This window comes from Dichotomopilus funicola, assembly GCF_033296635.1.
Source record: "Dichotomopilus funicola strain CBS 141.50 unplaced genomic scaffold C8A04scaffold_25, whole genome shotgun sequence".
Classification (NCBI taxonomy): domain Eukaryota; kingdom Fungi; phylum Ascomycota; class Sordariomycetes; order Sordariales; family Chaetomiaceae; genus Dichotomopilus; species Dichotomopilus funicola.
The window spans coordinates 136,208-159,710 of NW_026944046.1; the positions used below are offsets into that span (position 1 = coordinate 136,208).

Consider the following 23,503-nt stretch of genomic DNA (forward strand, 5'->3'; position numbering starts at 1 on the left):
CCCTACCCTACTCATTGTTGGACCCTACCTGATTTGGTCGCCGCGACCTACTTGGGCACCTCATCGCACACCAGGCCGACGGGTGACCCGACGAGACGAACCAACCGAACATCCCTTTCCTACAACAGTCCCAACACACCCCCCCTCTCCCTACTCATACCGCCTGACCGCCGCCCCTCGCTAGCACCGCGAACCGATGGAACCGTCTTCAAAACGCCGGCGGCTCGCCCCAAAGGTCCCCGAACCGACGGGTGTTCCCGCGATCTCCCCAACAGCACCAACACCAGCCCAACCTCCGACCCCTGCTTTCCCTCAAGACCAGGTGCGCCGTTACCCTTTGATAGCTTCCCACTCTCGGAGGAGACTCGCTTACTGACTACATTTCCTTCCGGTCCTTAGGCCGCTCCTCCACAGCACTATTCCCGCCCCGAGGCCACCCCGCGATTACCAGAAGGAAACGAGTTCGAGGCTTTCGCTCGCCATCTCCAAGATGCGGCGATACATATCCAACAGCAGACCCTGAAACCCAAGCACACCAGCGTTTCGGTGTTGCTACTGCGATGGGAGGAGGATGTGTCCGTCGAACCAGATCTGCTTGCGCTCGAACGCGTGTTCCGCGAGCGATACCATTATCAAACCGACCGGTGGGCGATTCCGACCGTTCCAAACCCGAGCATAAAGCTTGGGGTGCAGATGGCCTCCTTTCTCGATAATGCGCGACCGGACCACTTGCTGATCATATATTATGCCGGATATGGTTACGTCGGGCCGGATAACCAGCTGTACTGGGCTTGGTGAGTGCAATTGGAATGGGTTTTGCTACCATGGCCGTTGGGCCAGGTGCTGACTGATTACCTAGCCATTCGCGTGAGGATGCGGCCAAGCTGAAATGGGACGGCGTTCGGTGTCTGTTCGAAGATGCTCAGTCAGAAATTTTACTTCTCCTCGATTCTTGCGCGGTCCGCGATGCGCCAATGGCTGGCAGCCACGGCGCTAAACAGGCAATTGCTGCGTATACCCCCGATCAGGCCCCGTTCGAACCAGGGCCGCGCTCTTTCACGGCCTCACTATCCGATGCACTACACAAACTCGGCTCTTCCGGCCGACCCTTTAGTGTTCAAAAATTGTACGACGACATCCGTCAGCAGAGACAACAAGAGAGCGCGAGGTCGACGAACGGATCCCCCAGCAAACCAACATCCGCGCCGGAAAAGTCTCCAGCCTTCTTCACTTTAACACCCGCAAAGGGCCAGGGAATCATTCTGGTGCCCCTCGATCCCAAATCGGCGCAGCTACAGTCGCCGCCCCACTCAGCGGACGAGACACAAAATGGGTGGAGGACGAAACCCGAGGACCGGCCGTTGAATCCGGATGAAGTCATTGATCTTACTTTGGATGAGCAACGGGCGCTCGTATGCACCACATTTGTTGGCGACGCCAGCCCCGAGATGACCTTTTTCAACCAATGGCTGCATGACATGCCGGGTACAACCTCCAAAATCACCGTCGAGGGCATGTTCCTAGGCCCGCCCACGATGCTGTTGATCTCCATGCCCCTCAACGTTTGGAACGTTGTTCAGCACGACAAGGTGTGCTGTTTCCTGGGGTACATTAGCTCCCATAACATGACCCACCTTTACCAGCGTCTCGTCAATTCTCACCCCAACGGCATCCACGGCATCCGGGACACTGATGACGGCAGCCGCAGTCGTGGACTTAAGCGCAGCCCATCCCCTCACCGGAGCGACAGCTCCAACCACTACCCTCACGCGGCTGATACACCCAGACGACAAGGGACTCACCCAGCAGTGGTGGCCGCTCTGCCTCCGATACCCATCGGAAATAGCCCAAGCCAAACGCCCCCTGTTGGCCTTAAAGACGAGGTAGAAGACTCGGCCGAAATGCAGGAGGCCGCCGAGCAGCTGAAAGCGTTGAGCCATGTCCGGCACATGGGGAGCGACACATCAGCAACACTAGACCGCCAGCAGGCGACGCGGGTAGGAGACAGCATCGCTGTCCGGCACGCGGGTGATCCTGGCTCGTTGATCGAAGCCGCGGCATCAGGCGCAGACGGAGCCGTTTACGACACCGAGTACAGCAACACGAATACCCCAATAAAGCCCAAAGCTAGAAAGCCACTGCAGAAGCAGACACCGAAACAAGAAGTTCGGTGCGACCATTGCAGCCATGCCCCTTTCAAGGATTCCTCGTCGCTCCGTAAGCACGTCGCCGCTGCCCATACGAGGCCATTTCCCTGCGCATTTTCCTTTGCTGGGTGCAGCAGCACCTTCGGGTCTAAGAATGAGTGGAAGCGACACATCTCTTCCCAGCACCTATGTCTACAGTACTATCGTTGTTCCGAGTGTCCACAGAGCAGCGCAGATGGTAAGGGCAACGAGTTCAACCGGAAGGACTTGTTCACGCAGCACCTCCGCCGCATGCACGCGCCACCAGCCATCAAAAAGCCGTTACCCAAGGGCGACAACAAATTACAAGCTGAATGGGACAATCACGTCAAGGATATGCAGACCACCTGCCTCGTCACGAGACGATTGCCACCGCAGCGCTCAGCGTGCCCGAAGCCCGATTGCCAGAGTGTCTTTGAAGGACCGACGTCTTGGGACGAGTGGACGGAGCATGTTGGAAGGCATATGGAGAAGGGCGAGGCCGGGAGGATAGGGGTCGATCGGTTCCTAGCGACGTGGGCGTTAGAGGAGGGGATTATTGAGGATCAGGGGGAGGCGGGGTATAAGCTTTGTCCGGGCAATGGTATGGGCGGGGGCTCGGAGAATCATCACCACAATAATCTCAACAGCCATGGAAACAGCAATGGCAATGGAAAGGTTGCTTCGGATGGGAGGGGAAAGACGGAGGAAGATGATGACCCTTCGATTACTGTGGCGTTACCGGTATCTCTTGGGGACAGCATGGATGTTGATTGAGGTGAGGTGAAAACGGGTGGTGAAAACAAAAAGACACGGGTTGATTATCTGATTGTTTAGGTGGCGGATTATGTCTGTTTATGGAAAAATGATTGTTATGAACCAGAGTCTGATGGGAAGCATTTTGGAAGAGGTACCTATCTCGGGACAGGGAAAATGGCGTGTTACAGCAAAGAGGACAGCACCCTTGGTTAAAGGGCGCGAGATTACTTGCGTTAGGGGAAACAATGGAGTAACAGGGTTGTTTGTAAATATGTTTTTATATGGATCTATACTGTGTTTACCTGTTCATTTTCTGCTTCATGTCGCTTGTTTTATATGATGTTTTTGTTTCACACTGTCACCTGTAAGTCCGCTTTCAAGCACATGGAATCTATATCGACGGCCCATGGGCGATTTAGAGAGCATTGCCATTTTATGATGGGGGGTGGGAGGTTCAGCTTCACCGCCCCCCTTTCCCCTTGGCTATTGAATTGTCTTTGGCTTTCCGTCTCATCCTTCCCGCTCCGTCTGCAGCTCTTCTAACTGCGGCCTCTTGCTTTGGCTTTCAAAGTTTCCATCTTCATTCTATTCCCTTCGATTTGCCCATGTCATTTTACAAAATGACCGCTTCTTAATATTCTATTTGTTTTTATATTTTAATAGTAGTTTCCATCACGATCCTGTCAACTAATTAGGTGGTTCTCTTGTCAGTACTTTTGTTGTCCTCTGACTTGGTTTGTTTTCTGCCGTTCTCTCAATTGCCCACCCTCGACGTCACTCAGTCCATCCCGGTCCGTACACCCTGATTCCCCGAATTTCTCCATCCCCTCATCCCATGTTTACCAACAACTCAGCCGTTCCGAACACCCGTTCTTTGGTCAGACTTGACTGAATTTCTTGACCTTAAAAATTCCTTCTCGAAGTTGGAGTCGTTTTCTCCGCCTCCGAAGAGTGGACCATTTCCCCGATTCCCTCAACTTTTTGTTAGCATGTTAGCCTGGCCCCCTTTGCTTCGAGCATGGGAGTCGGAGTCTGTTTGGATGTTTGTCGGGCCGAGATGGAGACGGGGAAACAACCAGCAGTCGAGAAAGTTAGCCCCGCTCCCAATGCAACTTTAAGGTCGGGCAATTGAGGGGTGCGGGCTGCGGGGGAGCAGCGGCGTGGCCAATGGGAACGGCGAATCGGAGAGGTGCGGGGAGAAGGTGGGGACCGAAATCGACATTGTGCATTCCGCCCGGCATTGGACCAGGTTTCTTGCGAGCAATTGGTATCCTCCATTTGCGGGGAGTTTTGGAGGAGAGCTGGGGAACGCCGGAAACGGCTGTGTTTTCGCTGGGGTCGTGGAAGCTGGAGAAGCTTTCGTTCGGAAAGGAAGGAGATCATGACAAGGTCGGACAACAAGGATTCTCAAGGGTCTCTGGACCTTTGAAAGTGGTGCCAAGAAGGCTGGTGTGTCTCAAACGGCCCTTTTATTTTTCTCTTTGGTCCAACTATTCGGCCATGGCGGTATCAATTGGCCAAATAACTAGCAAAAAGAAGTATTTCCGGAGAACCTCGCTATTTTCTCCTCTCCTGGACCTGATCACATGGACGACAAACCCCGGTATCCATCATCCCAGCGTGCGCCCTTCCCGTTAGTCGGTGATTTGGTATTCCGTACGGCCCGATGCCATGCATGGCCAGATTTCATCAGGGTATCGAGCCCGGGGAACCTGGGGTGGGCTCGATAGGTAGGACGGCAGGTCGGCAGGTCGGGTTGGCGGAAGCGGGCAACCTGCGTCCTGGGAACTGGAACGTTGCGATGTTGGGGTAGGATCGGCAACACAGGGAGGCAAACACGATGATTGAATCCCACACTTGTCGGTCCGAGACCGTTCCATTGGGATAGAATCATGATTGTGCATAAATACTTGGGTCGCCGCTCTGCTCCCACATGTTTCACGATCTTGGAGCATCGCGATCACCACCGCTTAAACCAGCCCCTCGCACCAACCCCCGCGCCACCATGGTTGTCGGCCCTCGTCTCGTCGGCCTTGTCGGCCTGGCGCTTGCCGGAATCAGCTCGGCTGTGCAAACGCTCGATGTTCGCGCGACGGAAAAGCCCCTGAGCGAGTGTCCCGGATACAAGGCGTCGCACGTCAAGACCAGCGCCACGGGTCTCACTGCCGATCTGGAGCTGGCGGGCAAGCCGTGTAACACGTATGGAACTGACTTGGAGAAGTTGAGGCTGGAGGTGACGTACGAGAATGGTCAGTGGTGTCGGTGGTGTCGATTGAAGCCCTTTCGATTCGAATAATCGGGTGGTATGACTCGAAAGCTGACCTAGTGCGATGACAGAAAACCGCCTTCACGTCAAGATCCAGGATCAAGATGATGTTGTTTACCAGGTCCCCGAGTCCGTCTTTCCGCGCCCCCAGGGCGACGGTGTGCACCCTAAGCAATCCGCTCTTTCCTTCAAGTACACCAAGAACCCTTTCTCCTTCTCCGTTTCCCGCACCAAAACCGGTGAAGTCCTTTTCGACAGCTCCGCGGCCCAGCTCGTCTTCCAGTCCCAATACGTGCGCCTGCGTACCAAGCTTCCCACAAACCCCAACCTCTACGGCCTCGGCGAGCACTCCGACCCCTTCCGCCTCAACACGACCGATTATGTCCGCACCATGTGGAGCCAGGACGCCTTCGGCACACCCGAGGGAAGCAACCTGTATGGCAACCACCCCGTCTACTTTGAGCACAGGACCACGGCCGGTGGTGGGACACACGGCGTGTTCTTGCTCAACTCGAATGGCATGGACATCAAGATCGACAAGGACGGGAAAGGCAAGAAGAAGCAGCAGTACTTGGAGTACAACACGCTTGGCGGTGTGTTGGATCTGTACTTTGTCGCTGGCCCGGGCCCTGTGGACGTGGCGCGTCAGTATGCGGAGATCGTCGGCACGCCGGCGATGGTGCCGTACTGGGGTTTTGGGTTTCACAACTGCCGATATGGGTACCGCGATGTGTTTGAGGTGGCCGAAGTGGTGGCCAACTACAGCGCAGCTAAGATTCCGCTCGAGACGATGTGGACGGATATCGATTACATGGATAGGCGGAGGGTGAGCTCTCTTTTTCGCTTTTTTCTCTACCTTTCCCCTCTCTCCGTCTCTTGTTTTATTCTCTTCGTCTCTTTTGTCTCATCCTTTCTTATACATGTCCTATACTTCCTCTTATTCGTCTGCCACGCCTTCCCTTCTCCTAGCTTCTTCTCTTCTCCTCGTTGCGTTACGCGGACCTTGGGCTGGCGCAAACACCCCGTACCAACCCCCAGTCTGGGCATCGCGGGACAAGGAAGACAACATCTCATCGGCCCCAGCTTTTACCGGGCCCGCTTTTATCGATTTAGCCCCTTTTTCAAGTAAACAAAAACACAAAGCAACAACCATGATCATGAGCGGCCCCTTTTCCTTTACTAGCAACCTGCTAACAAGACGTTAGGTTTTCACCAATGACCCCGATCGATTCCCTATTTCCCTGATGCGGTCCATGATCGACACCCTCCACGCTAATAAGCAGCAATATATCGTCATGGTCGACCCTGCTGTCTCCTACTCGGAAAACATTGGGTACGAGCATGGAGTTGAGCAAGACGTTTTCCTCAAGCGTGACAACGGCTCGGAGTGGCTGGGCGTCGTCTGGCCCGGAGTGACTGTCTTCCCGGATTGGTTCGCAGCCAACATCTCCCAGTACTGGAACGGCGAGTTCGCCCGCTTTTTTGACAAGGACACGGGCGTTGACATCGATGGAAGCTGGATTGACATGAATGAGCCCTCTGCCTTCCCTTGCTTTTTCCCTTGCGATGACCCCTTTACCACAGCGATCGGGTACCCCCCTGAGCCGCCTGCTGTGCGATCCCACTCTCCGCGTCCCATTCCTGGGTTTCCGTGCGAGTTCCAGCCTGAGGGCACGGACTGCAAGCGCAGTGAGAACACGCTGGGTGCTGGCGCTTCGGAAGCTCGTGATGTTGCTCCCAAGGCGCCTGCTAGCGCTGTGCCTGCCACTCTGCGGAGAGACACTAGCAGCAAGTGGAAGGGACTTCCGGGTCGGGATTTGCTCTTCCCCAAGTACTCCATCCATAACAAGGCCGCCTATTTGGATTCTTGGAACGCCGAACATGGTGGTCTCTCCAACAAGACTGTCCAGACGGACATCATCCACGAGAATGGATTGGCCGAGTATGATGTCCACAATATTTACGGATCGAGTACGCCCTTTCCTCTCTCCTTCTTTATGTATTATTTTGATGAAATGTCTAATGCCCTTAGTGATGTCGATCCAAACCCGCGAGGCCTGGTTGAACAGGCGGCCCGAACTTCGACCCTTTATCATCACTCGATCTACCTTCGCCGGCGCCGGCGCGTCGGTCGGAAAGTGGCTGGGCGACAACCTGTCTGATTGGGACCACTATCTCCTCTCCATTCGCGGCGTGATGTCCTTCACTAGCATTTACCAAATCCCCATGGTGGGAGCCGACGTCTGCGGCTTTGGCAGCTCTACTAACGAAATCCTTTGCGCGCGTTGGGCCATGCTCGGCGCTTTCGCACCGTTCTACCGCAACCACAACGAATACCCACCTTCGATCTCGCAGGAGTTCTACCGGTGGGAAAGCGTCGCCGAGTCGGCCCGCAAAGCCATCGACATCCGGTATCGTTTGCTCGACTACATCTACACCGAGATGCATCGGCAAACTCTGGACGGCACGCCCCTCGTCAGCCCTATGTTCTACCTTTACCCGCACGACCCCAAGACCTTTGGCCTCGAACTTCAATACTTTTATGGGCCCGGTCTCCTCGTCGCGCCAGTCACAAAGGAAAACGGTACGAGCGTCGACGTCTACCTGCCCGATGACATTTTCTACGATTGGTACACCCATAAAACCGTCCGCGGCCGTGGCGCGACCATCCACATTGAGAACCAAGGGCTCAGCGACATCCCGCTGTTCCTGCGTGGCGGTGTTATTGTACCGGCGCGCGTCCGATCAACCATGACCACGGCGGAACTGCGCGAGCAGGACTTTGAGCTTCTCGTTCCTGTCGGCGCAGACGGGACGGCTACTGGCCAGCTGTACTTGGATGATGGTGTTAGTCTGGAGCAGGCTGGCACGTCGTTGATTACGTTCAAGTACAAGAAAGGCGTGTTGACGGCTACAGGGAGCTTTGGGTACATCACGAATGTCAAGATCACCAAGGTCACTATTATTGGGGCTGGCAGGAAGAGGGATGTGGATGGAGTGCAGACGGCCTCGGTCCTGGTCGACCAGTCTTTGACCGGGGAGTTCGAGATCAAGGTTACTGATGCCGAGTAGTTTGGTACTGAGCGAGGTAAAGAAAGAGGTGCTGTGGAACGTAATGATGTATTGGTGTATATAATGAGAGTGCAATATACATTCGTCTGTTCCTCTATATGTACCTGTCTACTTTGATCGTTGATTACCTGTAAATGACCAAGAGTGTTGTTCGTTTGTCTGTCCTGGCGTGATTATCACAGTCCTTTCCATATTATAGCAATGTCCTACAGTCAGCCTGAGCCTGCTAGTCCCAAGTTGAGTTGTGAGGCTGGAATACAAATGTTGTTCATGAACAGTATCCCTATCCCCTCCCTGTCCCTCTGGTAACCACAGAATCTTTCTCGCGATTCCTCTCGATTTCTCAATATTATAGTGGCCCCCATCTGGTTTCGAGGCGGTTACCTTACCGGTACTCGTGCTCCTGCCGTCCTCGTCCCGGCCGCTCCTTCCCTAGCAACAACCAGGCGGGCCCACCTCCCAATCCACTCCTGCCTCAACACCCAGCTCGCTCCTTCCTCGACACATTCCGACAACAGTTCTCAACTGGAATTAGGAAGAAGCGGAAGGAGCGATCATAACAAAAGGCAGAGGCCAATGTGCCCGTCGCCCCCGCCCCGGAAAAGCATAAATAGTCGCTCCCTCCCACTCTTCTCCCTCTCTCCTTCTCTTCTTTTCTTCTTCATCGTTTCCGATCTTCGCGTTCACATTGGCAAATTTGCACCAGCAATTTTCGTTCAATCACTGCACCGACTTTCTGCTTCGCTCTTGCGCTCTCGCTGCTTTCGACTCACAGTCGCTCCCTCTTCTCGACCTCGCGGTCGTCACCCTTTCGCTTCGCTCCGCTCCCGCTCCCGCTCCCGCACCGACACGCGTCGCCCCGCGTCGCCATTACCATCACCCTCCTCTCCTCCTCCCTCACCGACCACGATCAACGTTCAAGGTCCCGGCCCGAAACAATGTCGTACCCGGTGAGCTCTCTGTACCTCCTTGCCTTCCTGGCGTTTACCGCTATCTTCCTCGATCTGCCCAGACAAGTGTCTGGGCACTTCGAGATGATCGGTAACGTCCTCTGCTCCCTCCTCCTTCTCCCCTTCGCCGTCCTCATCGCCCTCATCGCTCTTCCTCCCCTTCCCGCCTGGATCCGCCCCCCTCCAGTGCTCTTCTCGGTTCTCTGCTTCTTCTGGACACAGCTGGGACGAGCTGTTGTCGCTGCTTACGAGTCTAGACTACGCAACGTAGGGTTGCCTCGACTGGTCGACGACGTCCTCCGCGAAGAGGGACGCCGTTCGACCCTTGAGCCGGTATATACCAAGCTGCGTATGCGACTCACCAAGCAGCGGGAATTGATCGCCTCTCTGTTCGCCGATCTCAGCAACACGGTTCTGGAGCACAACCGGCGCTGTGTGGAATTCCACACGGTGTTCGGTCTCCGACCTCACCCTGGGATACTCGCGACCAAGAAGTACAGCGACACCGAGTGGTCCGAGCCGAACGTCCTCGTCAAGATGTGTAAGTCTCTTCCTTTTCATTTCCTTCCTTCTCATGTTTCCGCCCTTCTGTCGGTCTTCAATATTGTCGGCACTTTGTCTTGGTCATGTCGCCATCCTGCATCAGAGTCTCGACTTTTGGTGTCATACTCGGCGTCAAGTTGTGTCTTGGGCGTTTGGTTTTTCGTTTCTCGTCATCAAACCGACCTGACTTTTCTCTCCCTCTCTCTTCACAGTCTACGCCACGGATCTCAAGGTCGTGTTTCTCGCCCGGAAGATCAAGGAGTTCCACGCTGCCGCTCTCGCCAACGACGAACAGGTTCAACACCTGTCAGCAGCTCTCGACAAGGAACGGCAAGCTCTCCTCGATCTCGACAAGAAAATCGCCGCCCACCGGTCCAACCTCCGCCGCGCAGAGGCTGAGTCGCTTCGGCAACTCGAGCTGATGCAGAAGAGGTCCCGGCGCTTCGGTATGTACAACTCGGCCTGCCTTCACTTCATGTACTGACACGGCATTCTCGCTCACAGATTTCGAGAACTTCGTGCCAACCTGGCGCCTTGGTCGTTCTCTCGCCTCCCGACAGGCAACCCCCCCGCTCCCCGCCCCGGTCCCCGCTCCCGACTTCGAGGCCCTTTTCGGGTGTCCTCAGATGGCCTTGGTCCCTGCTTCCGCGCCAGGCCCTGAGACAATGGAAGTCCAGCTCTTTGTCCCTCTGTCGGCCGTCTAGGAAACGGTCGACGTTGAGATTGAGATGCCGGACGCACTCCCCCTCGTCGTCGGAGAGCCCGAGGAACTCTCGATTATCAACATCGAGATGCCCGACTATGTCGCCGACCCTGTCGACGGCTCTGTGGTTGATGTCGAAATGACCGACATCACGATGATCGACGCTGTAAGCTTTATTCTCGCCCGTTTCTCATGCAGTGGTACCTAGTACTGACATCAATAATAGCCCCCGAGCGAGCTGCTCCTTTGTCAGGGCTCGCCGGCTTTCACCGCTTCACCTCTACCGCCAACTCCTGTGCCGACCGTCTCTGCAGGCACAGGCATGGAGGTGCAGCTGTGCGAAGTCGAGGAGGACCAGTCACTCGTCGTCAACGAGGTAAGCAATTAAGCGCAATCGTGATGACATTCGCCTCTCATGCTAACACACTTTCAACAGACACAACTACAAGTCGGTCCCTTTGATTTCTCGCCCGTCGGTTCTCCTGTCGCCCCGGTCCCCGCCCCCGCCGCTCCCGCCCCGGCTCCTGCTCCGGTTCCCGCCCCGGTTCGCGCCCCTGTGGTTGCTCCGGTTTTCACCCCGGCCCCTGCCCCCGTCGTCGCTCCGGTCTTTGCTCCATCCGTCAGCCTTACGGCACCGGCGTTCTCGTCGGCCACGGAGCAACCTGCCATCAGCTTCGCCTTTGCGCCATCTGCGCAACCTTCGACCCGCCGCAACAACAAGCCCCGGTCATCCATGGCTCGGCGTGCTCGTGCCCCGGCTCCTGTCTCGCAGGTCTCTTCCGCCCCTGTCTCCTCGGCCCCCACGACTTCCGCCGGTGCCGAGAATGCCTTGGACTTTCTTCGGGGGATCTGCGAGGAATGGATCGACAAGGGAGCCTTGTACATGCTGGATTCCCAGCTGTGCAAGGATGTCTCGGAGTCCTGGATCGAAGGATGGAAGCAGCGCTGCCAGGACGGCCTAGACGATGAGTTCGCCCCAGGACCCGCCGACTGTCACTTGGACAATGTTTCCGGTGGTCGCAAGACCATCGAATTCTTCAAGCGGCAGTTCCGGCGGAGACTGGACGGACCCAACGAGGCTGGTCGTCTTGCGGTGTTGGGATACTTCCAGAGGCTCGGGAGGGAGTATGATCTGGCGTTCGATCCAGTGGCGCTCTGATGGGAAGGGATGGTTCTGGGAGGATGGTTTGGTTTTGGGAGGAGTGTTTAGTTATTGTTATTGGGGGTGGCTATTGTTATGTTTGTGGTTGTTGCTTTGGTTTTGCTTTGGTTTTTGCTTTCGGTTGTGTTTTGTTTTGAGGTTTTGCTCTTTTGTACTTTAGTTTTCTTATCCCAAAGCTAGGACTTCCTAGTGGAGGGGGTGGTGGCGGGCTTTGTATTTTAGTTTTCTTTTCCTGAAGCTAGTACTCCAAGTGGAGGGAGTGGTGGTGGGCCTTTTTGTATTTTCTTTTCTTTTCTTCTTTTGCTTTTGGAGGTTGGATTGGGGGGGAGGATGGATGATGGCTAGGCTATTCTTAGGAGGCAGGGTGGTGGGTAGGATCGGGGGGTTGGTTGTTAATGCACTGTTTTGCTCTTTCACTTTGTTCTTTTTCACGTATGATGTGCTGTGATTCCCATGTCTTGGCTAACATTGAAACTAAGTTACCCTTAAGTAGATTGTGTCTCATCGTCACCCTTTCCCAATCCAATGCTCAACTGAAGGTTTCCAGTGACCTCCTTCCGCCCGTGGTATTTGCCAGCAGCACGTGACCTACGGCTCAATGTCTAACTCTTCGTAGTAACGATAGATACCGTCAGAGTATTTCTGCCTTCTCGAACTTTTGAGATACTCCGTAATCTTTGGGCGCTCTGAAACGGCTTGGTAGAGCGCGAATACCTTTGCATATGTCCCTTCGCGTTCATATTTTGACACCGCCTTGGGGAACATGAACTTGACACCGTCAAGACACTGGGATGGTGAGGTTAGTAGGGAAGATGATTGTGTGAGGCGTTTCTTTACTTTTGCAAGGAGGAGATGAATGGCCGAGAGAGGGGAAGATAAACCTTCAGGCTAAGCCCGGGGGATGGAGGAGGGGGAGCGGGAACAACGAAAAAAGACAAGAGACAGCAACTCACCTGAAACAACACCAGATCCGCGAAACTAAACTTCCCACCGTACAACCACTTGCCTCCACCACTTGCCCCACTCCCCAACACCCTCTCAAAGTATCCTAGAAACTTGGGAAGCCGTACGCGAACGTAATTGTCCGCTTTCCGTAGGCTCTCCGGTTTCTGGTCCTCGTAGTACAGGCCCGAAGCAATCGGGTGGTGGCAATCATGCGGCTCGTTGCTGAGGCCGTCGAGCGCGGTGAGAGCGAGGCTGTTGAGGTAGAAGAGCGCGTTGGGGTCAGTTTTGGGGTCTGGGGCGATGCTGCCCGGCGGCAGGTGGGTGGCGAGGTAGAGAAGGATGTTGGAGGTTTGGCTGATGGTGGTGACGTTGGTGTCGTTGTTGGGGTCGGCGAGGTGTTGGAGGATGGGGGGTGCTAGGGGAGGGGGGTTGATGTTGTCGTCCGGGACGTTTCCCTGGACGTAGGCTAGGACGCGGTCGAGGCCGTCGGAGGTGGTGGCGGTGTCGGTGTAGGGGGTGGAGGTTTCCTCGAAGACGAGGCGGATATGTTCGCCGCGGCCGGGGATGCCGGGCCAGTAGACGAGACGGTACTGAGGGCTAGCCATCGTTTTGTTCAGTTTGTTTGGTTTATGGAATTTAGTTTGTATTGTTTTGGTTGAAACGGTTCTGTTTACTTGGCGGGTTATTCCCTGAATGCAATGGACGCTTGCTGGAAAGCGGAGAAACATAAACTGTGTTGTCTGAGCAAGACAGTTATTTCAGTGACAATAGAGAGGAACATGAGATGTATGTGTTGGGGAAAAGAGAGGAAACGTGGGTGAGTGAATGGGGTTTGAGTGGGTGATGTCACGCAAGTAGATTGAAGGGCGCTTGCCCCGCCCCCGCCTCAGTGCCGGGGAGGTTACACTGGTTATGCCACCTCACCTCCATCATGGGATTTCATAGGATCGAATTTCCCCGCCAAAGGAAACTTCAGCGGGTTGTTTTTCTGCTTCGAGCAAAAGGGGGAGCCTGCTTTAGTGTACACGCACGCCGTAGTGAGATTTGTTAGCATTGGTAAGGAATTGGCAGAGATTAGAAGGAAGCTGAGCAAGTATCTCGGGAATTAGGTAGTTATGAGGTGTGGAGTTTGTTTCTATCCAATTATAGAAAATGAGTTCAATGAAATCAACCAATGTTGCTCGCTATTCCGAGCAGACCAATTGGAGGGTACACGATCGAGGAATACAACCCAAGAAAAACAGGTCAAAGACCTTTGCTTTGAGCTGTCTGCAAGGGCCGTCTCCCTCTCTTGGGTTACGCGTTCTCGACACGAAAGACAGAGCTGACGTAAGTCTGTCCTGAATTTGATCTGGTTGCCTTGGGGCTGTCAACGTTTCTATCCCCCGAACTGGGTCGTTCTCTTCCGTGTCTGATGATAGCGGCGTCGAACTCGTTGAAAATGGGGGAAAAAGGCGGGACGTCGGTACCGTCTGCTTTTCGTCCCGTCTAAAGATATTGCCATTCTTTTTCGGCCGGGCTCAGCAGCCCGGTGACGAGGTCGTGTCTTCCGTGGATCGGTTTCGGGAGGGAATTGAGGTGACAAAGGAAGGCGTATTGGTAGGGCTGACCAAATCCTTCCCCTCACCTTACCGAGAGTGGCATAGTCGCGAAACAGGGGTGAGGCCCTGAAAAAAGAACAGCAATGCCGGACGGGAGGGAGGTTGGTCTGCCCCACATTGCTAGGCACTCCTGTGATCATCCCGACCTCCTGGCTGCCACGCCGAGGTTCCCGTCTTCCGTCTGGACTTGTATTTGATTTCACACTCCATGCTCAACGAACATACTCGACCTGGGCGACGTGAGCGATTAGGAGAGCTACGCGAGGCGAAGCCACTCCACTATTGCGTGCGTTTGTACGGTTCCTGACGGACAAGTTCGTATTCAGCCTGCTCCAAAGCCAGAACAAAAGTCGCCTATTTCCACATCGATTCCACGCCGAGGATTGACCCCTCCACCGAGCGTCCTTCTTCCCAAACAGTTTCCGAAATTTCTCGACCACGCTCCGATGAACGGCTTGTTTCGAGAGTAGATAAATCGGTCCACCAGCCAAGCATTTACATCGCGACAGCAGCTTCGAGCGCAGCCTAGGGCCAACAACAGCATGGCGGGCATCGAGCAGTTGGAAATTCATAGCAAGGTGCGTCGCGCTAATGGGATATCTTGCTGAGACCTCGTTTTCAGCGCCAATTTCTGGCTACAATGAGGGTCATACCCCGATAGTTGCTAACCTGCAGCTTTTACTGCTGACAGGCCTACATTGTGCGATGGGTCAAGGTTGACGCGGGCCACACTATTTCATGGAGTGTACAACCGCACAAGAAGTCGATGTGAGATGGCCCCCTGGCACCAAGCATTACATGCCGTCCCAGGTCAACCCCTCCTGCTAACTATTGCTAATAGAAACTTCGCGATTGTAAAACACCCCGGCACAGGAGGCACAAATCTGATGTCACACTCGGATGACCTCGGCGGTTTTGAACAACACACCGACGGCGTGGCCGAATCGAAAGCCGGGCTGTTTGGAAAGAGAGATGTTAGCACAGCACAGGATCAACTGGCGAAGAAGGGATTCATACCAATAAAATGGCACGGGAAATGCGAAGCGGACAAGGTGTCAGTGGGGACATACGACGTCACGCAAGGCGGGATGTTCGGGCTGGTTTTTGACAATACCTTCTCGAAGCAGACTTCTAAGACGGCTACCTTTGTTTTGCTGACCTACCCGACGGGCGCCCCGCCGCAAACGGCCCGCCATTTGCCCAACCTACAGGCCGGTCCCGCGGCTAGCACCAGCCGGTCCAGCCTAGGAAAGTCAAATAACAGCCCGCGACTGGGTGCGGTGACCTCGGACTCGGTAGACAGTCTTCACAGCGGCCCACAGCGCGGGCGAGCGTTGTCAACGCTGTCTGCGGCCGGGAAGAGCGATTCTGGGGCTTCCAGTTCGTACCACGTTGGCGTGCTGCTCAAGAGGAGGCGAAAGAAGGGCCAGGGGTACGCCCGGCGATTCTTCTCGCTGGACTATACGACCTGTACTCTATCGTATTATCACAGCCGGACATCCTCGGCCCTTCGAGGCGCGATCCCCCTGAGTCTGGCGGCCATTGCTGCGGACGAGAGACGCCGCGAGATCACGATCGATTCGGGAGCAGAGGTCTGGCACCTCAGGGCTTCGAACGCCAAGGAATTCACCGACTGGGCCCGGGCCCTCGAGCGGGCGAGCAAGATTGCGCGGGGGCTGGAGAGCGTTGTGGACGAGCCGACATCCGAGACACAGGGCGATCACTCGGCAAGTTCCCAGCAGGCTGGGCCCGCCACGACCCGAAACATACAACAGGAGGAGGATCGGGACTGGGAGCATGTCGAGTCCCTGGTTAGCAGGATTGTTGGCACACGGGACGCCCTTCGGCGCCTTGTCAAGGACCTGGCGGCGGAGAAGCGACCTGTCAGCAGCCACGGCATGTACCTCTCGCCCAGCACGCCGACGGTACCGGAAGACTCGGATGGCTATTTCCCATCCTCGCCTCAGCCGGCGGATAGGCGGTCGTTCTGGAAGCGCAAAGCCAGCGGCTCGGCATCTCCATTAACACCGCAGTCGTTTCAGTCTGCCACGGCCGCTGCGGCATCCCTCGCGGTCCCCACTGCTGCTGCTGCTGCGTCTCCAGCCTCCGGCGCAGCGACGCCGAACCTGAACGGTGCCAAGTCGTACGGTCCGCTACAGGGAGACCGTGACACCCACGACAGCTGCGCGGCACTGCTGAAGGATCTGGACTCGGTTGTGGTCGAGTTCTCTAGCCTGCTTAACACAAGCAAACGCAGGCGGATCCCACTGCAAGCGGCTGCGGCCCCGAGGAGGAGCCTCGAATCGACGACGTCGACAGTGGAGGAGTTCTTTGACGCGGAGGCGGGTGACTCGGACAAGTCGCAGAACCAGGTCCTGCTGATCGACCGCCGTAGCGAGGAGGACGAAGGCGAAGAAACCCCCGCGTCGGAGGCCGAGGAAGAGGAGGTCTCGATCGACGACTCCTCGTCGATCTCGTCGGTTGAGGACAATGAAGCGCAGCCCGCGGCGGATGGGGCCGACAGTCTATTCCCCGCGAAGCCAAAGTCGCTCACACCACTCCCCATTACCGACGCCGTGGCCCGGCGCAAGACCATCCCACCGGCCAAGGTGGCGCCGCCCAGCTTAATTGCGTTTGTGCGCAAGAATGTCGGCAAGGATCTTAGCACGATCTCGATGCCCGTGTCCGCGAACGAGCCCGTCTCACTACTGCAGCGTATGGCCGAGCAGCTCGAGTACGCGCCGCTTCTCGACGCCGCGGCACGCCAGGACCAGGCGAGCCACCGGCTGTTGTACGTCGCGGCGTTCGCCATCTCGCAGTTTAGCAACGGGCGTGCCAAAGAGCGGGCCATCCGCAAGCCGTTCAACCCGCTGCTGGGCGAAACGTTTGAGCTGGTGCGGAGCGAAGCCGAAGTCCCTGGTGGATTGCGGCTGCTAGTCGAGAAGGTGTCACATCGCCCCGTGAGACTGGCTATGCACGCGGACAGCGCGCAGTGGTCGTTTGCGCAATCGCCGGCGCCAACGCAGAAATTCTGGGGCAAGAGCGCCGAGCTGACGACGGAGGGACGGGTGCGGGTGAGTCTAAGGCTGGCTACGGGAGGCGATGGGGACGATGCGGGATCGCAGGAGGAGCACTACAGCTGGAACACGGCGACCGTGTTTCTGCGCAACGTCGTCATGGGCGAGAAATACGTCGAGCCGGTCGGGACCATGCACGTTTGCAACGACACCACGGGCGCCAAAGCCACCGTCGAGTTCCGCTCGAAGGGTGTCTTTGGCGGCCGCGGCGAGGAAGTCTATGTCGACACCGTCGGTCCAGACGGCGACAACCTCGGTGTCACCATGTCGGGAACATGGACCAACGCTCTCAAGATGCAGCCCGGCAACCGCGAGGTCTGGAAAGCCGGGTCGCTGGTCGACAAGCCGGCGACGACGTACGGCCTGACGACATTTGCGGCGAGTCTGAATGAGATCACGGCGCTGGAAAAGGGCAAGCTGCCGCCGACGGATTGCCGGCTGCGGCCGGACCAGCGCTTGGCAGAGCAAGGCGAGCTGGACGAGGCGGAAGAGTGGAAGGTGAAATTGGAGGAGGCGCAGAGGCAGAGGAGGAGGGTGATGGAGGAGCAAGGGGAAGAGTGGAAGCCGCGGTGGTTTACGAAGGTGCCGACTGGGCAGGATGCTGCTGGAAGTGGTGGTGGTGGTGAGGAGGTTTGGAGGTTGAAAGGGGGTAAGGATGGGTATTGGGAGGAGAGGGCGAAGGGGCAGTGGTCTGGGGTGGCGGATTTGTTTTCGGGGTAGGGGGGAAGTGAACATAAAAAGAATAGAGACGGGAGCAAGAGCGTATATCACGACATTTTCAACTTTCAATATTTCTTCTGCATTTCGTGTAGTGGTTGGTTTAACGTTCAATTATGGGGCTCGCTCATTCAAGGGGGGCCATGTCTTACCCTAACCCTGGCAACCTCATCGACACAATCGACCCCTCGGCCCGAAGGCCAACTTATCGGCCGAGCAATCGGAAGTGGGGCGCTTGCCCCGCGTGCCCCTCGTGCCCCTCTTCCGCCTTAGCCGGAGCTTTCTTCCTGCTGTCTTGTCTTGAATGTGACGCCATGTATTCGGACATACTGCAGAGCTGTTGGAGGATCTAGAGCTATCCTTGCATTGTGTTGCTCGGCAAGTTGTCAAGTTGCCGAGTTGTTTGAGCGTGGGGTTTGTCAGACATAAGAACTGCGAGTTGGCCATATTTCTCTTCTCACTTAGCAATTGCCCTTGAGATTGAGTGTATCGAACGAACATTGCAACCTCTAGCTTGGAACATCTTGAATTTGTTTCGGGATTGTTATTTGTAAGTTGGCTTGAGAGACGCGACCTGATCTCTCTGTATGGGGATTCATAGGGACCCGTGACAAAGAGTGAGTGTCCCGTTTTGCCTTCACTCAATCTCCTCTTCTTTGCTTGTTTTCAGGGAGAGCTCTCATCTCAATACCGAAGTCTAAAAACTCGAAACTAACACGCACCAAGGTACAAACCCGAAATCATCATCATTCTCTTTTCCCCCTCGCCATCACAATTCAATCCCCAACCATGGCTCCCCCAACCAACCAAAAAGAACGCGGCATCCGCATCGCCATCGACCGCGGCGGCACCTTCACAGACTGCGTCGGGACCTACCGCGGCCAAGACGTCGTCATCAAGCTACTCTCCGAAGACCCCGCCAACTACGCCGACGCGCCGCTCGAAGGCATCCGTCGCATCATGTCCCATTTCTCTAACGACACAAATGAGATCCCGCGCGGCACCCCCCTCGACACGGCGCGCATCGAGTCCATCCGCATGGGCACAACGGTGGCAACGAATGCGCTGCTGGAGCGTAAGGGGGAGGAGATTGCGTTGGTGGTGACGCAGGGGTTTGGGGATTGTCTGGTTATTGGGAACCAGTCGCGGCCTAAGATCTTTGATCTGGCGATTCGGAAGCCGGATGTGCTGTTCTCGCGGGTGGTGGAGGTTGAGGAGAGGGTTACGCTGGAGGATTATGCGGAGGACCCGGAGCGGACGGTGACGAAGGTGGATGGGAAAGCGGGTGGGTTGAACAGTAATGGCTCCGGGACCGCAGCAGACGACGACTTGGTGATGGGACTGTCGGGGGAGGTGGTGCGGATTTTGAGGCGGCCTGCAAGGGAGAAGGTGAGGGAGCAGTTGCAGGCGGTGTATGATAGCGGGATCCGGAGCGTGGCGGTTTGCTTGATGCATGCGTATACGTTTCCGGATCATGAGGCGTTGGTGGGCGAGGTGGCGCGGGAGATTGGGTTTGCCCATGTCTCGCTGAGCCATGAGTTGATGCCCATGATCAAGCTGGTGCCAAGGGCCACGTCGGTGTGTGCGGATGCGTACTTGACGCCGGCGATCAAGCGGTATATTGAGGGGTTCCAGGCTGGGTTTGAGGGCGGGCTTGGTTCGAAAAGTGTCAGGGATGATGCAAAGGACGCTACGGCGAGCAGCGGCGGGAGCAGAAACAAGGGCGCGCGATGCGAGTTTATGCAGAGCGACGGCGGGTTGGTGGATGTGGACCGATTCACGGGGCTTCGGGCTATTCTATCTGGCCCAGCGGGCGGTGTGGTCGGGTATGCCATCACGTCGTACGATGAAAAGACCAAAATCCCGGTCATCGGCTTCGACATGGGCGGTACCAGCACCGATGTCTCGCGCTACGGCGACGGCCGGTACGACCACACCTTTGAGACCACCACCGCAGGCGTCACGATCCAGTCGCCACAGCTGGACATCAACACCGTGGCTGCGGGAGGCGGGTCGATGCTCTTCTTCAAGAACGGCATGTTTGTTGTTGGGCCCGAGTCCGCCGGTGCTCACCCAGGCCCAGCGTGTTATCGTAAAGGAGGGCCCGCTACGGTGACGGATGCGAACCTGTTCCTCGGCCGCCTCCTGCCCGAGTTCTTCCCCAAGATCTTTGGCCCGAACGAGGACCAAGGGCTGGACCCCGAAGCGAGCCGAAAGGTGCTGCAGGCGCTGGCTGACCAAATCCACGACGAGACAGGCAAGAAGATGGACGTGGACGAGGTTGCGTACGGGTTCCTGACTGTCGCCAACGAGGCAATGACCAGGCCGATCCGCAGCATCACCGAGGCCAAGGGCCACGACACGTCTCGGCACCGTCTGGCTACATTTGGCGGTGCGGGCGGGCAGCACGCTGTGGCCATTGCCGCGTCGCTTGGTATCAAGCAGATCCTCATTCACCGGTACTCGTCAGTGCTATCGGCATACGGCATGGCGCTGGCTGATGTCGTGGACGAGCGACAGGAGCCGGATTCGACTGTGTGGACGGGCGAGCGTGAGGTGGTCGACCAGCTGAAGCGCAGATTGGACGGGCTCAAGGCCAAGTCCCGGGAGGCGCTGCGGGACCAGGGGTTTGAGGACGACGACCAGGTCGTGTTCGAGGAGTACCTCAATATGCGGTACCGCGGGACCGAGTCGGCGCTGATGATTATCAAGCCCGGCGGGGACGAAGAAGAGACAGCGTGGGATTACGGCAAGGCGTTTGTTGAGCACCATCGGTACGAGTTTGGGTTTACCCTGGACGAGCGGGACATCATCGTCGACGATGTGCGGGTGCGGGGGATTGGCAAGAGTTTCCGGTATGACAAGAAGACGGTGGATGAGCAGCTGCAGGAGGTGTCCCCCAAGGATGTGTCGGCGAGCAAGCAGCATTCTGAGGCGGATGTGTACTTTGAAGGGGGCCGGGTCAAGTCGCCGGTCTACAAGCTGGGCGATCTCGACGTGGGCGAGGTCGTGAAGGGCCCCGCGATGCTGGCTGATGGCACGCAGACTATCGTTGTGACGCCGAGGACGACTGCTCTGGTGCTAGACACCCACGTTATTATCGATCTTTCGGCGGCTGCAGCTGACAAGTCTTCTTCTGAGAAGGCCACAACCACGGATACACCAAACCCTTCAAGCTACGACGACGTTGACCCGATCATGCTGTCCATCTTTGGTCACCGCTTCATGGCCATCGCCGAGCAGATGGGCCGCGCGCTGCAAAAGACCAGCGTCAGCACCAATGTCAAGGAGCGCCTCGACTTCTCGTGTGCCATCTTTGACGCACACGGCGGGCTCGTGGCCAACGCGCCGCACTTGCCCGTCCATCTGGGCTCCATGTCGACGTGTGTGCGCCGCCAAGCCGAGATCTGGAAGGGGAGACTCAGTAAAGGAGACGTCATCATCACGAACCACCCGTCGTACGGCGGCACCCACCTGCCCGACGTGACCCTCGTCATGCCCGCCTTCAACGCGGCCGGCGACAAGATCCTGTTCTACGCCGCGTCGCGCGCCCACCACGCCGACATTGGCGGCATCACCGCAGGCAGCATGCCGCCGCACTCGCGCGAGCTCCACCAAGAAGGCGCCGCCATCAAGAGCGAGAAACTCGTCAGCCAGGGCCGTTTCAACGAGGAGCGCGTGGTCCAGCTCTTCTACGACGAGCCCGCCCAGCACCCGGGCTGCTCCGGCACGCGCTGTCTCGCCGACAACATCAATGACCTCCGCGCGCAGGTATCCGCCAACCAAAAGGGCATCTCCCTGATCGAAGGGCTCATCGCCGAGTACGGCGAAGCCACCGTGCAGTTCTACATGGTCGCCATCCAACACAACGCCGAGCAACAAGTCCGCGCCCTCCTGCGCACCGTCCACACCCGCTTCCAAGGCCGCGACCTTACCGCCGAGGACTTCATGGACGACGGCAGCCCCATCCGCCTACGCATCACCATCGACCCGGACCTCGGCGCAGCCGTCTTCGACTTCGCCGGCACTGGCCCCGAAGTCTACGCCAACATCAACGCGCCCCAAGCCATCTCCTACTCCGCCATCATCTACGCCCTCCGCTGCATGATCTCCGAAGACATCCCCCTCAACCAAGGCTGCCTGGCCCCCATCACCGTCCTCATCCCCCCGAAATCCCTCCTCTCCCCCTCCGATAACGCCGCCGTCGTCGGCGGCAACGTCCTCACCTCCCAACGCATCACCGACGTCATCTTTCGCGCCTTCCAAGCCTGCGCCGCCAGCCAAGGCGACTGCAACAACCTGACCTTCGGCTTCGGCGGCAACGTCACGGGGCAAACCGCCGTGCGTGGCTTCGGCTACTACGAGACCATCGCCGGCGGCAGCGGTGCGGGTCCCACGTGGGAGGGCACCGACGGTGTCCACGTGCACATGACCAACACCCGCATCACCGACGCCGAGGTGTTTGAGCGGCGGTATCCGGTTTTGCTGCGGGAATTTTCGATTCGCCGGGGTTCGGGCGGGGAAGGGCAACATCGTGGTGGGCATGGTGTGGTGCGTGATATTGAGTTTCGGATCCCGCTGCAGGTGTCTATTCTCAGTGAACGGCGTGTGTATCACCCGTATGGCATGGCTGGTGGCGGGGAGGGTGCGTGTGGGTTGAACTTGTGGGTGCGGAAGGTGAAGAAGGCTAAGTGGGAGAGTAACCTGCGTCGGTTGCAGCGGTCGCAGGCTGAGGACAATTCCACCGCCGGCCAGAACGTAACGGGAGACGAGGGAGACGAAAAAGAAGACGACGAATACGAAGAACGGTTCATCAACCTTGGCGCAAAGAACAGCGCACCCATGCAAGCCGGCGACCGCATCATCATCCACACGCCTGGTGGGGGTGCATGGGGGAAAGTCGGCGAGCCCAAGGCACCTGGGGCTGAACGGAGCAATGGACAGGGTCAGAAGGGGGGCAGGGAGAAGGAGGCCACGCACGGGTGGAAGAAGGGGTCGTATGCTGCGAGGGAGGAGTTGGCGTTGCAGGCTTGAGGGAAGTCTGGGTTCTGTTTTGAGAAAGTTGAATTGATGGGACATTTGAAGGTCAGATTAGGAAGACAGAGTGATACATAAGAAGGGACAAGAGAAAATATTGTAAAACACTCAACCGCCGGCCGTTTCCGGGGGAATCACCTTCGGTGAATGTCCTTAAAGGCACCGGTCACCAAAGGCATCATCACTCAAATAAGCCATGAAAGATAAAGCCATGGAAATGAGTGAGAGAAGAACTATTCGATAAACCTCTGTAGTCAACGCCAGGGATACGGATACCATCTATCTGTTCCATCCATCCATCCGCCCATAATCCATCCATAATCCACCCATTGCACTCATAACCCATTCGTGACGCTTGTATATAGCCCACGCTGACCTCCTAGCCGGGCAAACCAAAAAGCAAAAAGCAAAATAAAAAAGACCATCGCTGCCTGCCCACCCATCCTTCTTCATTGAATTTGTCCTCTTCCCTTCACACTCCCAACCCGCTATCTCCCCGCCGGCCT

The 23,503-nt window shown here is 56.8% G+C and overlaps 5 protein-coding genes across 5 annotated transcripts; 4 read left to right on the top strand and 1 right to left on the bottom strand.

Moving 5' to 3' along the window:
- Nucleotides 1–196: 196 nt before the first annotated feature.
- Nucleotides 197–2,942, top strand: C8A04DRAFT_27970 (uncharacterized protein; the record flags this gene model as incomplete). The annotated part of the gene is made up of 3 exons (XM_062780473.1): nt 197–322; nt 400–794; nt 860–2,942. The coding sequence occupies 3 exons, from the start codon at nt 197–199 to the stop codon at nt 2,940–2,942; spliced, it is 2,604 nt and encodes an 867-aa protein (XP_062637655.1).
- A 1,987-nt stretch (nt 2,943–4,929) lies between these two features.
- On the top strand, nt 4,930–8,262 carry C8A04DRAFT_36748 (glycoside hydrolase; the record flags this gene model as incomplete). Its single annotated transcript, XM_062783629.1, has 4 exons — nt 4,930–5,173; nt 5,262–6,016; nt 6,396–7,161; nt 7,223–8,262. The coding sequence occupies 4 exons, from the start codon at nt 4,930–4,932 to the stop codon at nt 8,260–8,262; spliced, it is 2,805 nt and encodes a 934-aa protein (XP_062637656.1).
- Nucleotides 8,263–9,200: 938 nt separating this feature from the next.
- Nucleotides 9,201–11,617, top strand: C8A04DRAFT_27972 (uncharacterized protein; the record flags this gene model as incomplete). Its single annotated transcript, XM_062780474.1, has 6 exons — nt 9,201–9,753; nt 9,968–10,201; nt 10,260–10,390; nt 10,460–10,624; nt 10,685–10,834; nt 10,895–11,617. The coding sequence occupies 6 exons, from the start codon at nt 9,201–9,203 to the stop codon at nt 11,615–11,617; spliced, it is 1,956 nt and encodes a 651-aa protein (XP_062637657.1).
- A 591-nt stretch (nt 11,618–12,208) lies between these two features.
- On the bottom strand, nt 12,209–13,170 carry C8A04DRAFT_27973 (glutathione S-transferase; the record flags this gene model as incomplete). Its single annotated transcript, XM_062780475.1, has 2 exons — nt 12,209–12,406; nt 12,574–13,170. 2 exons carry the CDS (start codon nt 13,168–13,170, stop codon nt 12,209–12,211), a joined length of 795 nt encoding a protein of 264 aa, XP_062637658.1.
- Nucleotides 13,171–14,708: 1,538 nt separating this feature from the next.
- On the top strand, nt 14,709–22,994 carry C8A04DRAFT_36750 (putative oxysterol binding protein; the record flags this gene model as incomplete). Its single annotated transcript, XM_062783630.1, has 6 exons — nt 14,709–14,744; nt 14,858–14,934; nt 15,008–17,126; nt 17,160–17,939; nt 17,990–18,005; nt 18,775–22,994. The coding sequence occupies 6 exons, from the start codon at nt 14,709–14,711 to the stop codon at nt 22,992–22,994; spliced, it is 7,248 nt and encodes a 2,415-aa protein (XP_062637659.1).
- Between the last annotated feature and the right edge of the window lie 509 nt (nt 22,995–23,503).